Genomic DNA, 16,233 nt, shown 5'->3' with positions numbered 1-16,233 from the left:
CCCGCGCCGGCCGCGCCGCACTCACCTTCTTCTGGTACCACGAGATCGCGTCACGGTCGCGCGCGGCCATGGGGCGCGGCCCGGCCCCGGCCCCGGCCCCGGGCCGCTCCCGCCGATGCCGCCGTTACCCGGGAGACCGCCGCGCGCCGCCCGCCCGGTGCTCGACTGCCGCCGCCTGGCGCCGCCCCGGCCCGGGCAGGCAGCGCGAGGGGAGCGCCGAGCGGCCCCGGCCCGCCCCCTCAGCGGCGCAACAAGGAGCGAGGCAGGGAAGGGACAAAATCAGACTTTGTTTATTAAAAAAATACTTTACAGGAAAAAAATCTATGCATTCCGCTCGACTATTTTACAAAGAAATAGCTTAACAGTTTGACACTCTTGTACAGTCAGCTACTAAAGGAAATGCACTGCGTCAGAGGAGTATTCACACAGAGGCTGTGGAGCTGTATCCGCTTACACCACTCGTCGTAAAAACCTCTTTAAAACACTTGCTAAATGTCAATAAATATACTAAGGCCGCACAAAGCAAACAGTCTTCCAGGCAATTGTACACGTCCTCTGTAGGCAAAGACCTTAGATAAATTAAAACCACAGAAAAAAAATCTTAGCTGCCAATCCAAATCAAACCACAAAAACAGCAATACAGAACTCTCTTTACACGTTGTACAAAGAAACCAGAAGCATATGGATTCCTTTAAACGCAATTCGGAGTGCCACCGTGAGACACCTTCTCAAGGCCATGTGCTATGGCAGCCCAGGGCCGCCCTGCCCCGGGGAAGGACAGGGGCAAACGGGGGGATTTCTGGCCGGACTGACGAAAGTACAGCACGCGGGGCTTCGGGTGAGAGGCTGATTTCTGGGAGTAAACACAAATGCTCCTCTTGCACCCCTTAGACAGGCAAACGCCTACAAGCACTTAGCATTCCTAGGAAATGCGGATTTCAGGAGTTTATCACTCAGGTGGTTCAGACCTGAAAATGGCAGGCCATGCCAGGAGATGGACTTTAACTTTTGTTTGTGGTAGAAGATCTGACAATTAGCATCCTCCAGGGGAACTAAACTGTAATGTGTAGATCTGACAGAATACAGTACAGAGCCCTTTTTCTGTATGGCAAGATCTGTACCTATGAAAAAAGGTTATTATAAATCCCCTGAGAACACTCCAGTGAGTGTCCCACCTTCCTGGAAGAGAATGTGTCAAGTATCTGCACAGAACGACTTCTAGCATGTCTGAAGGAGAGAGGAAAGCGAAGATAACTGATACTTCATCTTTAAACTGTGTTTTGCTAGTTCACTTCTTGCACAACTGAGCCACTCATCTTTATCCTGACAGTTGTTTTTATCAACAGCACTGTATTTAAAAGAGAACCCTAAGCCTGAGGTCTGTCTGATCACTCTTTGTGGACAGAATACTTGGTCAATGAGTAGTTGTCCCCAGTACAAAGGAGGAGGGTTTTTCTAGATAGCTGCCGATGACATAAGCTAAAAAGAAATTAGACAAACATCACAGGAGCCATATAAATGGAGAATTGGCAGTTTATAGTAACTGAGCAGCACTGGTATTTATGAACTGTTCTGCATCTCTCCTGGTGGTACTCCTGAGATCTATTAAAACAACTCATGAAATATGCCAGTTTGATTATCTCTACATATAGGCTGTTTTATGAAATCTTAGAGAAATTCAAGCAGCTACTTAGTGTGATATATTCAGAAATAATTACTTTGACTTAACCAGAGATTTGTTTTGCTTGTACACTAAATGGTTTCAATGCATTACTTCATTTCTAAGTAGCCATAGCTTAAAAAAATAATCAACATTCCACATATTATTGTGGAAAATGTTTGCATCTTTCACATCAAGGCATTGTTCTAACTATGCTCTATTGATTTCAGTGGAATTGAAGTGTTTCTGAAGTAATGGGTAGAGAGTTTGGTGACCAGCTTCATAAGCAATCTCTCCCTTACTACACATCCAGATCTGAGGTGGAGTTTGAAAGCAGTAAACTATGCTTTTGGTTAAAGCATAACAAAGCTGATAATTTACGTAGGAAACAGCTTTTTATAAAGATTGTATGCAGTTTGCTCCTCTCTTCCTCAGTCTTCCAAGCATGCTAGAACAGTATCGGCAACATTCAAGCCATTTGAAGGTACATTTCTATATTTAAATTTGATATTAGATAGATATCACATTAGTAATTGAACTGAATGTAAATAGAGCGTGATACTATGGATCACTTCCCTCCATCCAAAGAGATGCCAGAGCGTTTCTGTGGTATGTCAGGCTATAGGCACAGATTTCACTAAACCTCGAATTCTATAAGCAACATGAGCCACTCTGGTCTTCTTCCTTTATCCATTTAAAACATGCTATTAGAATTTACAGAGGGCTTCCAAATTGATTCCCCCTTCATTCTATTTCAGCTTTTAATATAAAGTAGACAATTTGTTGTATGGGGGCTCTTAATTTGTTTATTGTGCCATTAAAGATATGTTTGTGGAATCACTGAAGTATCTGCAGATTTGTCCATTCCTGAGTGATTGTACAGTGCTGGCTGTCAAAGAACACCCACCTTATTATGTACCTCTACTGACACAACCAAAGAATAGCACATGTGAGAAGGAAAACGGGCACTTGGAAGACTAGCAGACTTCTTAAAAGGAAAGAACACCCTTGGGTAATACAATCTTCAAATGTGAAGGATGAACCGAAACCACTATTGCCTGTGAGGAATTTTACTTTGCACAACCCTTAAAGCTATGAAATTCCTCTCAACATAAAAAGTGGAAAAAACCCACCAGAGAACAGACTGCTCATTTATGAACCAGTCTGGATCATCTAGAATTTCTGCTAAGATTAAATTACACCCCTGCATGAATCACATTTTATCATAAAAGCTTTCCATTCTAACACCTTATTTACACAGATTACTAAACAAGTCACTACCACTTCAATCTGTAAGTTAGTTTTAAATTGAAATATTTCCTAGTCCTCATTTTTGTACCGAAGACAATACATACATACACATAAGGAGTAATACAGGTTCTAACTAATCACTGCAGTATCTTCTGATGATTATTTTTCTATCAGTTTAAAATAGTGACCTCTACATTGAGGTGCTAATATGTATATAAAAGCCTACACAAACAATATTGCACAAAGTAAGATTTATCATAGAGTAACATATTTTAGAGACCCTTATAAAGAGAAGAGTAATAATTGATATTAAAAAGATGCATCCAGAACTAACACAGCATCTTTGCTTTTGTCTAGTCTAACATAGTGTTTCAAATCTTTCCTACCCCACTGAGGATCAGGACAAATAAAGTTATCTGGAGACAGCTTAACTTACACCAAAACCCAACTTGTACTCTAAATGTGGGTAGGGGGAAGGGAGAGGGTGAGAGGGACAGGACTCTTCCTTTTGATGACTGGAAAGGGCAATAATAAATGGGGTAAGTGAAAAGTCAAATACAGATTACACGTTAACATTTAGAAATATTGAAAGATTGTTCAAAAACTGTTGATAGCTGACACTCTACATATTTAGCACGTGCCACTGATTTTTCCACAGTACCTGGGCACCCGAAAGCTACACATGGAAACAGCAGTCCAATGCCATAATACTTTTTATTGTGAAACAGTAATACAGAACTTCCTAGAATAAGGACATTCTTGTTGTGTAAGTCAGTTACCAACTCAACGCTATTATATTAAGTGCATCAGTACAAGGGAAAGTGTGGTTCCATTGGACATATATTACGACCTGATCAAAACAAGCTGCCAAGTTGGTTAGCATTTTAAAGCCTTAAAGTGCTCAAAGATAGCAGTTTCCTCCGTAAGACTACCAATAGATTCTCTGATTTTGACACTAGTATTAATCATGTTCAGGGAAGATGTACTTTGGAAGCAAAACCCTCATACCAAATAGTAATAAGCAGTGCTATGAAAAGTGTTAGGTCAGTAAGTCATTGCATTTCAACAGGATCAGACACTTTCTTCAGTTAATTTTACAGATCACCTTTGTAGGAACTGTAAGAAATACAGATCAATTTCTAGAGCTTGTATATAAACCAACTTGCATATAAACCAACATGTCAACAACAGACATACCAAAAATTTCACAAAACATCAACAAAAGTGCTGTGCTTTCTCTTTTTTTTAAGCAATTAAAATGAGATGGGAAAGTTCTTTGCAAGCCTTCTACAAAAACATCACTTTCTGGCAAAGAATAAAGTAAAAACAGGGAAATAACACTGACCAATACAGTTCAATCATTTTATGTTCCTGGAGGAATTTCATTCTGATTTTGAGGAGATATTCAATATCTCTTTACTGAAACAGAAAGAAGTGGTAGACCACTGTTACAGGTTGTACTAAGGGGTTAAAATACAACTTGAATTTTGCATAATCTGTGTAAAAAAGATATGCTTGACATTTTGGAATGTCACCTTTCTCTATAGAATTATAGGCAAGATTTCTCCAATAAAACATAAGCCAGTTATAAAACTATAACTTCACATCAAAATTTTAAAAAGTTGTTAAAAAATGTTTGATTATATACATATCACACAGAAGAGCCTGTATGATCCTGTGGATTGTGTTGCTGATTAGACTCTACTTTAAAACCTGGAAGGGGCTGGGCCACCTGATCTGGTTGCACAAGTCCTGATATTGAAGAAACAGAGGAAGAAAGCACCCCTGTTGTAAGCTGCATTTCTGTACCTGGTTCTTCAGACTCTATTTTTACACTCACACATTGGGATTCCCCTTCTGACTCTGTCTTCCCAGGAACGCTACTGTTCAAGTTTGAATCGCTTTCTGTACTTTGAGAAGTCTCCCCCACAGGGTGATATTGTTTAAGTCTTATGTGCCAAGCTAAGCTGCAGACTGCTGACACTGTTTTGAATTGATGAATGACATTTCTAGGGATGAAGTAGATGTCATTGTCACATAACTGAATTCTAGCATAGCGAATGCCTTCCCGTCTCATTTGGTTTAGTTTGGCTTCATCCACCCATTGAACACACTGAGAGAAGGAAAGATGGTAAAGTTAGTGGTATACTCTGTTCAGGGTAAACAATTCAGTATCCACCTATTTTCAACATACTTTGTACCTGGATCAGAATGCAGCTATTTAAACAGGTAAAAGTTCATTTTTTTAAATTACATTAAAAAAATCCAATTCTCATTTATCTAATGTGTACATCTTTGAGAGGACGATGAACAGCTGAAAACACTCTACAGTCATAGCTGAAAACAGCAGATTTGAAACAAGGCTGCATCATTTTGGCTGCCAGGACTGAGTTTAGATGCCTTCATATCCTAAGGCAACATCACGGTATTAAAAAGACAGAAAGAGGCATACGTGATTTTTAATCAATTTAAAATCATTTCTATAGCATATACATTCTAGACACTGTTCGTTACTACTAGCTAGTACAGGGAGCTACCTACCCAGCAGGCTCCCGGACTTAGATACTGCATAGACCTCTTATTACCAACAGGAGGTAGAACAAACAAACGAACCCAAAGGAGAAAGAAGGAAAATGAGTAACATTAAAGTCAGAGATACCTCCACCCAGAAATAGTGCTAGGAGATAACAACCCAACCTGACTGCACACAGTCCCGGGCAGCCTGCCCTATCTGAACCTGCTTGCGCAGAGGGGCTGGACTCGATCTTAATATGTCACTTCCAACCTCAGTAAATCTGTGATTCTGTGAAAGATAACCTGCCATTTCTTATCTTCAAAATTATTACTTGGAGCAATTGAAAATCCACACATTGTTGAAAAATTACTTAAAAGTATGAAACATTCCACAAGCATTATGTCGAGATGTGAGATGTCAAGATGCGAGATGAATGTTTAAAGGCATTGATACAGTATAAAAGCTGACATTCCAGTCCCAATGGCAAGGTGCCAATCACTGCAACCCCTAGGACAAGTTAAAAAAAGAAAGACCTTGTGGAAAAGTCACCTGAGACACCCATCAAGAATTCCGAAGTGTATAGTTAAAACCTGGGTATCTGAGATGAAGCTGGGAAGTAATTCCCATTGGACTCAACTACAAGTAAATACCTGCCAGAATCTTTTATGCAAAAAAGTTACTTTCATACTGGAGGCATATCAGTGGTATATTTTTTTCTCTACAGTATACTTTTTGTAATGCATTTATCCCAGATCAGTAGATTTTGCTCTGTGAGGGCTGCTGGTCTCAGGTTATTTCAGTCATCATAACTGTAAAACTAAGATGAGACTGGCAGAAGAACACAAAGTGATTCACAGCACAGATCCCAGCTTGGTGGAAAGGAAACAAGGAAAATTGCTTAAGGGAGGCAAGAACTGAGAGCCACTGGGGATACAGAAGGGCTGACTATAGAGCAAACCTGAAAACTATCAGAAGCTATCTCCAAAATACTAAGAACAAGTTGTCAGTAGGAAAGATTAAATACCTGTGACACTGGCGGTTCATGCAGGTCCAGCTGAAGTCTCTGCACAACATCAGTGAAATCTTCAGCATGGAAACAAACCACATCTTTGGTTATACGAGGCTGGTCACTCCTAGAAAGAGATAATTACAGGAATTTTTAAACAACTTGACATAGATAATTGCTTCATTGAACAAACTACTGCAGTTTTCTTCTGGACATAAAGTCTAATCACTCCTCAATAAATAGGTATGTTATTCAGGAAAGTAGGTATTATTTGTAGGTTGTTTTTTTTTTTCATTTTACTTTATTGATGCACGCACAACAGAAGTGATGATTTTTGTGGACAAATGCTATACTGACATGTCAGAGAAGGAGGTTCAAATTGCCGCTATACCGAAGTATCCTGTACATCCTAGGAGCCAAAATTTACCTCAATTCTTCTATTGTACGATTATACAGAGTAATTCTGATTAAAGAAATGTAACAATGCAGCACTTTGAAACTGTAATAAGGACAATATTAGTCAGCTGTTTTTCATCTAATGGCTGTGAATCAGTAAAGGAAGTTCTGGCAGCTTTTATTTATATGAAAATCTAATAATATTGCTAATGATGCTACCAAAATTCTACTGTAATTGTCCAAAATAACCATGCAAGTCTGTAGTTTCTATGCAAGGTCAACAGCAATGCCTTAAGTACACAAAATGAAAAAGCATTATAGCTATGAAGTTAATTACATCACTGAGATCTTCGATTACTGTTTACCAAAGTTGCACTAATATACCTGCTCAGGAAAAGAACAATCACAGATGATGGTGCAGGCGTGGTATCCTGAGGCTTTTTTTGTATGTCACTAAAATTTTCTGCAGACTGCTGTTACAACTCCTGTACTGCCTCAACAAGAGGGAAAATAATAGATACATAGCCTATATTTCTCACCTCTAGACTGCATTTATTTCATTACAGGCTTTAGACAATTTCTTTAATTAGGCTCGTTTTCCAATGAATTTTCTTTTCTTAAGAGAGAAAAATATTTAGACTTGCCCACACCCATGGTAATAGTTGCATTTTAGTGGCACTTACCATTCCCCAAACTGCACAGCCTTCAGAACACCTACAGCAGCTGTACTCTGCCAGTCAAATCCTTGACCCACATGATCAGCGTGAGCCCTTGTTCGGTCTTCAAACAGAACCTCACGGGGCTCACTGGTCCGAGGTAGGTACTGGAGATTCTTTATTTCATTCATTGACCTATAACATGATTAAAAGACATACTAAAAATTATGGCAGACTACTCAGAAAATAAATGCTTGTATTAAAATCCTCCTAAAGTATTGTATACAGCAGGCTTCAAAATCAAAGACTGACTTAATCTAGGTATTTGACAATAAAAGATTGAATCAAATACAACTAAGTACAATTCAGGTTATGAGATCAAACTTCATAAAATAACAAATCCAATTGCTAAAAAAATATATTTTTCCACCTGTGCTAAAAATGTTCTTCCAGAAATTTAATGGCAAGTAGAATAGAGCTATTTTTAAAGATATTAAGTTATTTAGTTATTTAGAAGTACCTCCAGAAATTCTGCTGGAAATTATGATTAAAATATGCTTCCAATTCTTAATCTCCTAAAATTAGTTCTACAGCATGCTCTTTCTGAGAAAGATAGCAAGTCTATGTATATGTACCATAGTATTTCCTGAGAAGGAAGACAGTATCACAACTGTTTTAGCGCTAATATTAAAATCCAACTCTAATGGTGTTAAGGATCTGATCTGTTTTAGAGCATTTCACCCACACAATTAGTTCTTTCCACAGAAGTTAGCTGAATAAACATATCTCCTGAAGGACAATCAAAACAGGTGTCAGTGTTAACGAAGCATTGATCAAGGACATATTACAATAAAAAGTGATGAAATAAAATAACCATCATAAATAACATATTTGGCTTAATTCACTGAGCAAATTTTAAAGAAAAATGAAAATGTAAAGCGTAAGCCTGTGAATTAGCCTTCTGAAAGAACTAATTATATATAAAAGAGCAGTTTTGTTCTCAAATCTAAAACATACATAACTGCAATGTTTTTCCTTTAATACAGAAAAAAAGCGTTACCGGCGTCGCTTGAATGGTGATTTTGGCATATCAGCTGTTGGGATCATCTGCTCTCCTGGTCTCACCCACATTATGGGACCATCATCACTTTGTGACCTGCACTGAAGTCTGAGACTAGAAAGAGTACCCCAGGGCAAAGTCATCTAAAAAGCAGAGCACAAAGCACTGGATGAGATGGATATATTAAACAGTGTTCTTTTGGTAAAACTAGTTTGAACCTACTGTCAAAGAAATAGTATAAAAACTGACGTTCTGAGAGGTAAAATATATTGCAAGCTACCTTTACCAAACTTAGTTTTTAGGGAAGTAGATAAATGATTAGGTAGTATGTTTGTATATATGAGATATGATAATAAACTTCAGTTGATTTTTGAATTATTTCCAAAACTGTAGCGAGTTAGTTCAACATCTTTCATTTGGACACAGGAAAGAACGTACCTCAATCTTTGGTAGCTCCAATTATAAACACATCAATGGAGAAAATATTTGCAAGGTTTCTAATTGCTTTGAAATATATGAAACTTAGTAATCATTTAAATATCTATAGGTCTTTAAAGAAAACACCACAAGTTACTGCTTACTCTCAGAAACGGAGATTCTTCTAACATATCTAGAAATTCTGGAAAGTAGTCCCCAACTTCTTCATCAACTGCTCCAACAAGACTGATCTGCCGCATTGGTCCTGCTCTGTAGGTTCCACAGCAGTATGTTCGATTGACCTGAGTAACCAGAAAGGAAAAAACACCACCACTGCTTTAGTTAAATTTCAAGAGATTAATTTTTAATATAATGCACTAGGCCATAGCCCAGTGTTCATACAAATCCAAGATTCACCTACATCTATTTCATTAGAGATGTCTCTAAGAATATGCAAAGAGACTGTTTAGAACATCCATATCTGTAGGGTATCCCAGGGGAAAATAACTCCTGTTTAAATGACTGATAGCACATGCTTCTATGGGTTGAATAATAGCAAGTTAGTATTTGACTAATTCAGCGCTTTCAGGCTGACTTGAGAAAATTGACATGCAAAGTTTCTTTGCAACTCAGTTTAAGCTTGCTGGTAAAAGCCTATTTATTAGCACAGCTGAGTATTGCTTCTACATTTCAAAACGTATACTACTGAAATACGTACATTCTTCATTTCAGTCATGTCCTATAGGTCTTCCCCTATGACTAGTGAAAAATCTGTGTCCCCTGCAGGTAGTGGTTCTGACAACATTGCTACAGCAATGAACTTTGGGAACTGAGAGGTCTAACTAGAAATCCAGTGGTCAGGTGTATGTTTCAGTGTTTATCTACAATCTTAGGATTACCATTTGTAACAATGGTAAAATTGTTACAAAATTTGTGCAGCAGAGAGTGTCCCACTTTCTCAGGTCATCTGGATACTTTTCTTGCCAATTTCCCATTCTCAGAGGAGAACCACCAGCAAGATTCCATCTTTCTCTAGGCTTTTTGTATGAACTGCAGCCATATATAACATGCCACATTGCCACAGAGTACATTGTATGTAGATGCTGCAGCAATTCAGTCTTAAAAGATCACCAATTCTGCAATAATTAGTCTGTATTCTCAAATTCATCTGAACTCCAACCTTCCATCACCCTTCAGCAGCCTCCCTATATTCATCACATGGTTCTAGTGGTGAAAAGTCGCAGCCCAGCTCCATGACTAAAATGGTGGGACAGGTGCATAGGGGAGAGCACTACAGGTAAATTTGCATTTTATAGCCATTTATAGAACGCATGATACCTTCTGTAACTCCATTTATAGACATGTATGAAGTAATTACTTCTAAAGCATTGCACTTTGTTTTTCAGCCAATAAAACAATTGTAAACTACTCCGTAAAGTTGTTAAAACTAAATTAGGATAGATTAATAAAGACTTAAAGCTACTGCTGCAATTTTGTCCTGTAGCAGCAACCACAGATACTTAGCATAATTATAGGAGTTCAATTCACTCCTTCTTCCAGAGTTTTCTTTCTTTAGCTTTGTGTATAGCCAGTTGGCAGTTCTGTATTGATTGTACACATTTATACTTCAATGAAAAGCTAAGCAGGAGCCAAAGATGATTTCACATACAGCTTTATTCCTCAGCCCACAGCTCACTGCTATACCACATCACCTCTACCTGCAGATAGAGAGCTTTACACCCTAAGTCACTCACAGGAAAGCGGAGTGCTTCAGCTAGATAATGGAGTTCAAGTCCATAAAGACTATTACTAAAAGCTGAATCAGCATATACTAACTTTGGTACTGACCATACAGATTTTATGAACTAGGTATGCTCTTCAGGGGCTGTTACCCCCAGTGAAAGTTAAGACTTCAAATCCTATTAGAACATTACTGGAAAAGGTTCATATCTAATGTCACTGAAGTGGAATGATTTCACCAGCTTTCTAGAATGAAATTCAGAGCAAAAGTATAGGAAAAACATTGCATTAGTCTGGGTCTATGCAGCAGCAAGGGAACTAAGGACTGAAATGCCCTGGTCCTTAAGCCAGTTAAGTTTAACTGCCTGCTGCTATTGAAGTAAATGAGAAATAGACTATTTCGAGCTGAGTTATGTTCTACTGAAGTGACTTGTAGAGGTTCACTAGTACTTCACAGGTGTTTGTCATGAAAGTCAAAATTGGTAAACACCATATGCAAGATTTTCCTTTAAGAAGTGTTTTCAAAAGGAATAGAAGACTAGGAGCTTTGACATTACTTTTAATTTCAAGAAATAGAAGAGAATGAGAGCTAGAAAGAAAACACTAAAAATACTTTTAGGAAATCTCAGATTTCTGTTTAGTCAGTTTCAGTGTAAACACATCCTGTTTTTAATTCTCAAGTGTATATATTCCTTTAAGTTATTAAAAACTATCTGCCAACTCACTGCAGTCCCCAGCAGGCTGGGGTATTCATCTCAAGCCCCTCAATCATCAGTGATTGAGTTCACCAGTTTAACGGTGTCAAAAAATTCCCAAATATGTAGTTTGTGTCTCCTCAATTCCTTCAGAGCCGCACTAACCCAATTCAGTGGTATTAGTATTTGTGGTCTTAACAATATGGACTACACTAGGACCTTGCATAATAAGAAATGTGTTCATCGCTGTCTGAAAGAACAGGCATTTAAGTATTAGAACAAGTAAGCCAGAGCCAATACAAGCAAAAAAAATCAGAGCACATTCAATCTTAAATATTTTAATATACAGAAACCAAAAAATGATATGGTATAAATTCACGTTGGAGTGATTTGCTTTAATTATTCAGTTTGCATTATTCTCACTGCCCTGAGGACAGAGAAATTCACCTTGCAAATGAGCTAACCATTAGATTTTGTGAAGTCTTCCAGATTCAAGACCTTCCTTCAAATGGAAGACACTCCCTATTGATACTCATTTTGTCTGAACAGGTACAAAACCAGCTGAATGTTGTACAAGCCAGCAGTCAAGTTAACTTCCAGTTAATTTGCAATTTGCAGATCAAAGTTTTGATTTCTTGACACAACACAGTATGGTTCAGTACAGCACACAAGTTCACACATACCAAAGGTTCACCTTAAAATTGAGGTGATTTAATTGAGCATCCTCAACTGACAATAAAATCAGTGTTAGAGCATACAGTCTTCCTGTAATATGCTTAATCTGCAAAGGCATGACATTCTATAATGTACAATTATTTTGTATATTTTCTCATACAGGAAGGTCCAAAAGCGTAACTTAAACAAACTGGTCATTCCTTAGTGCTGCCAAGGAATAGCAGTAAGCCTGACTTATCCCCCCTGTTCTCTTAAGCAGAGCATTTTAGCCACCTCTAAAGATAAACTAGTTTGTAAGACTTGAGCTTCAGCAGAATGCATCTGCCATAGTTGAAGCCATCAAGCATTTAAGTGAATCTTTAAACTACTATAGCATTGCCTATACTCTCTAAAGACTCATGTTTCATTTGTCTTAAAAGTGTGACAACTATTTCCATATATGCTTGTTCAGTGTGTGAACCACACTAACATACTTCAGCCAGGGAAGATTAACCAGACATGCCAAAGCTGGGTTTAGAGAGGCATTTCAACCTAACTGAACCTAGTGTCATGACTCAAGTTTAGAGAGTACTTAAAATAGAATTGAAATACCAGCATACTCTGTAACCCAGGGAAGCCTCTTACTCATTACCATGCATTCCTCACATATATTTATAGTACAGGCTATTCATGTTCACAAGACCAAGACATTCACCAGGAAAAAGTATTATTGTTAAATATCCAGTTGGCACCACTTAGCTATTTTAGGGGACCATCACATATACTCAAAGTAAATTAGAATGTAATCATGACATCAAAGAACACAGTATAAGTAACTAATACAGAAGACTTTGAAACCTAGCTTGTAGACAAGTCTCACATCTGTATAGCACATGCAGAGATGTGTATTACGTAGAAGTGCTCTTTGCTGATAGCAGCTGTTTGTATGCTCATACATTGAGCTGATCTTGGAGTAATAAGCACTTTGATGCAGCTGTCAGATCAAGGAATTACTTAACCCATGAAGTAGAATCTGTTCTAAAGTAAGTGCTACACAGCTATCAATTGTCAAAGAAGTTCATAAACTAAGTAGTACAATTACTAATTTAATGGTTACTATGCTAAGTGCTGGAAAGTATTAAAAGACTCTGCATATTACCATACAGTAACTCGGTAAGGCAGTAACTGCTTTTCCAACGCAAATCTAGCTTACAACTATTTGGTAATCCTCAGAGAGATCCAGACAGCCCACCACAAGTATTACAGTTTCAAAGTCTGTTGCTAAAGGATGTCTGTTCCAGCAGTGCTGAAGTGCAACGGACTGCGGAGTTTCAGATTTCTCCTTCCAACTGATGAACCAGTATTTGAGACCTTAACTTCTTCCAAGGGCTTAGAAAGAAGCATCAGTTTGAATCTGTTTTTAGTCTAGACTGAGCAAGAAAAGATTTTAATTCCACTTGTTACAAACTTATCTCAACTGTAACATTGCTGCATATTCAAGACTTTTCCAAGCTCCATGACAGGAGTCAAATGTAAAGGGTTTTCATAAGGGAGTCTTAAAGTTAGCTGTTACTATTGTTGCATCCAGTTAAGTTGCATGAGATAGTTTGAGAACTTGACTCTTGTGACTAGCTTTCAGAGCTAAGTTTCTCTCCCCTAAACCAGTGATGAAAAGGTTTTACTTCTACAGATTTTAAGGTAGTTTAAGCCTATACACTACCTTGATGTTCATAGTAAAGTGAAAATCTTTTTCAATGAAAATTAGAAACCATTCCACTCATCTCTCTGAAATTGGAAAGCAAGTACCAAGTAACACCCTGCATCAGCTACTGATGTTAAAAAACCCTCATCTATTGTGCATGACATACTGAAACCTGAAAGGCACTGTCACTGTAAATACTAAGATTGCAAACCAAAAAAGATCTATTGAAGGAAAAAGCAAAGTAATCAACTCTTAATACAGACTTGCCTATTGTTTGAACAGCATCAGTGTTCTTCCCAGCTCAGAAAATAAATCAGTACCTTGCAAGACCAGTAGAGATCTGTCTACAGGTCAGGGTTAGCGGTATCTGAAATGTGATACACTGTGCACACAAGAGAACTCTGAGCAGAAACAAGCACAGTAGAAGTCCCAACACCATCTTTTTCACCTGCTAAGGAAAAAATTGTGCCTCATCTATTTTAGGCCATCCCCACTCTGTATTAATGAAATTACTCAAATCCAGGTGTTACGCAACTTGCATGCCTTTAAGGCAGTTCTTACCTGAGAGTGAAAATTTGAAATAGTTGTTGTTTCAATGTCCTTCTTGCCCAAAATTTCCATTTTCACTGGAGTGTTAGGAAAGTTAAAAGCAAAGTAATCCAGGAAGTCTGGTAAATAAGCAGCTGCTCCATGTACTATTGCTAAAGCATAGTAAGCTGCATTTTTATCATTTTCGCTGAATGACAAAGCAAGAAACTCTTCCGCAAATCTCTCCATCTCCACTGGAGACAAAAATGAGAGTTCATCCATGTAAGCATGAAGGACCAGAGCGCCACCATTAGACTGATGTTCTTCGTGAATGAAGTTACTAAATTTAGTGCCAGTTTTCAAGAAGCTGCTGCGAACAGAATGCTCCTGGTGTGTCACAAATGGCGTTTGTACTCCCTGGGGCACTCGATATTCCTGCATACCCAAATTCAGTCTGCAGAGCTGCTCATCCTTAAGATACCTGAAGGATTCCTTGTTTATTTCTAAGTTATCACAATGTCCTTGAGACAAAGTCTCTTTGTCAATGCGAGTGAGTCCAGCACACACCGTCTGCACTTCTTTGTTGTACATCTTCAGGCGTTTTCCCCTCATATCTTCCCGGTGTTTCTTTTTCTTTTTTTTCTTTATCTTCTTCATAATAAGACTGTCAGCTCGCTGGGTTTTGCCATTTTCGTCTTGAGTTTCTGGCAGCAAGAACAGAGAGGAGATTAGAGCTCTGCAATTGTACCATATTCATTCAAAATGAATGAAGCCCTCATTTCCTAAAGCTATCTGTTCCCACAAAGACTGACCAATGGTAACACCTTGTCTTTTGGCTTACAAGACAATTATAGAATAAAAACATGCAGTACACCTCTGTTATGCAAGGAAGCTTTGAATTAAGGAAGACTCCCAAATTCAAGTTTAATATTTTGGAAATATTTTAATTTGTAACAACTTTATTAGAATACCTTTAAAAGGAATGCTTATTTCAGAGCATCTAAATTAAGATGCATCATTAACTTCTGACATTTAAGGCAGTGAATGGGAAGAGGATAAACAACTATGCATAACATTTAGACTTTCCTTGCAGAATACCTCCCTGATTTTGGATACAAAATATAGAAGCAAACGAGAATGCAGCCAAAGATGTACAAACGTTATTAACATTTAGAAGAAACAGAAACTTAGAGCAGTTAACTTTCTGGCAAAAAAAATCTTTTGCTACTGATCTTTCTTATTGAAGTTTAGAACTGATATTTCCAAGACACTATTGCTAAACAAAATTAAGTTTCATATCCAGCTGACACTTCAGATAAAGTACAATATAAAGCTATCTGTAACACAGTTGGTATCTAGTTTCATCATAAAATTGTGCTGTGCATTAATACATAATCTTTTGTCTGACAATGCCCAAAAAAGGATTTTCACTGGCAGCACTACTCTCACAACCCGCTTAGTTTGACAGTTACCAGGCTGCACAAGGCATGGCAGAAAGCAAAGTACATGGCAAAAAGAGGTTATTCTGACTGCAGAAGCCTATTAGATATACTAGTGATTAGATGTGTTTTTAAGTCTGCTCTGCTAAACTGCCAATAGACTTTGCAGTTCTTCAAGAACTATCCCAAGGTATTCAGTCCTCAGTTAACAGCTTGCTGAAAGGCCCCATACATCCACAGAGAGACCACATACTGGCCTGTATCAGAACACAAGTATCAAAATATCACATCCATATTTTCAGCCACCTTGTCCTAGCCTGTTCTACAGTTAACTATCTAGTTAACTCAGGGCTAAAAAATGTGTAGTTTTTTCTTAGTTCTTGGGTTTTTTTTTTAAGTTTTTTTTTTTTTTTTAGTTTTTCCAAGTTAAAAGACTGAAAAGGTTCAGGCAACAAGTGTAAAGAATCAGTTCTGTCAAGCAAAATGTAGTAGCTTAATTGCTTATCTTTTAGTG

The 16,233-nt window shown here is 38.0% G+C and overlaps 1 protein-coding gene across 4 annotated transcripts in view; it reads right to left on the bottom strand.

Annotated features, from left to right (window-relative positions):
• Positions 1 to 16,233, bottom strand: part of PHTF1 (putative homeodomain transcription factor 1) — a 32,071-nt gene that overhangs the window by 12,669 nt on the left and 3,169 nt on the right. For 2 of the 4 annotated variants that reach the window (XM_080568967.1, XM_080568968.1), the window contains exons 2-6: positions 14,314 to 14,984; positions 9,126 to 9,263; positions 8,545 to 8,687; positions 7,512 to 7,679; positions 6,451 to 6,559 (exon numbers count right to left, since the gene is read on the bottom strand). In XM_080568967.1, the coding sequence (XP_080425093.1) occupies positions 6,451 to 6,559; positions 7,512 to 7,679; positions 8,545 to 8,687; positions 9,126 to 9,263; positions 14,314 to 14,984 (1,229 nt within the window). Of the gene's footprint in view, positions 1 to 25; positions 5,025 to 6,450; positions 6,560 to 7,511; positions 7,680 to 8,544; positions 8,688 to 9,125; positions 9,264 to 14,313; positions 14,985 to 16,233 lie in introns of those variants that run through there. The other 2 variants (XM_080568970.1, XM_080568969.1) reach the window with 2 other exon arrangements.

This window comes from Anser brachyrhynchus (assembly GCF_964034855.1).
Source record: "Anser brachyrhynchus genome assembly, chromosome: 27".
Classification (NCBI taxonomy): Eukaryota; Metazoa; Chordata; class Aves; order Anseriformes; family Anatidae; genus Anser; species Anser brachyrhynchus.
Note: the sequence above shows the minus strand (reverse complement) of the source record. Positions and strands in the feature narration are given on the sequence as shown.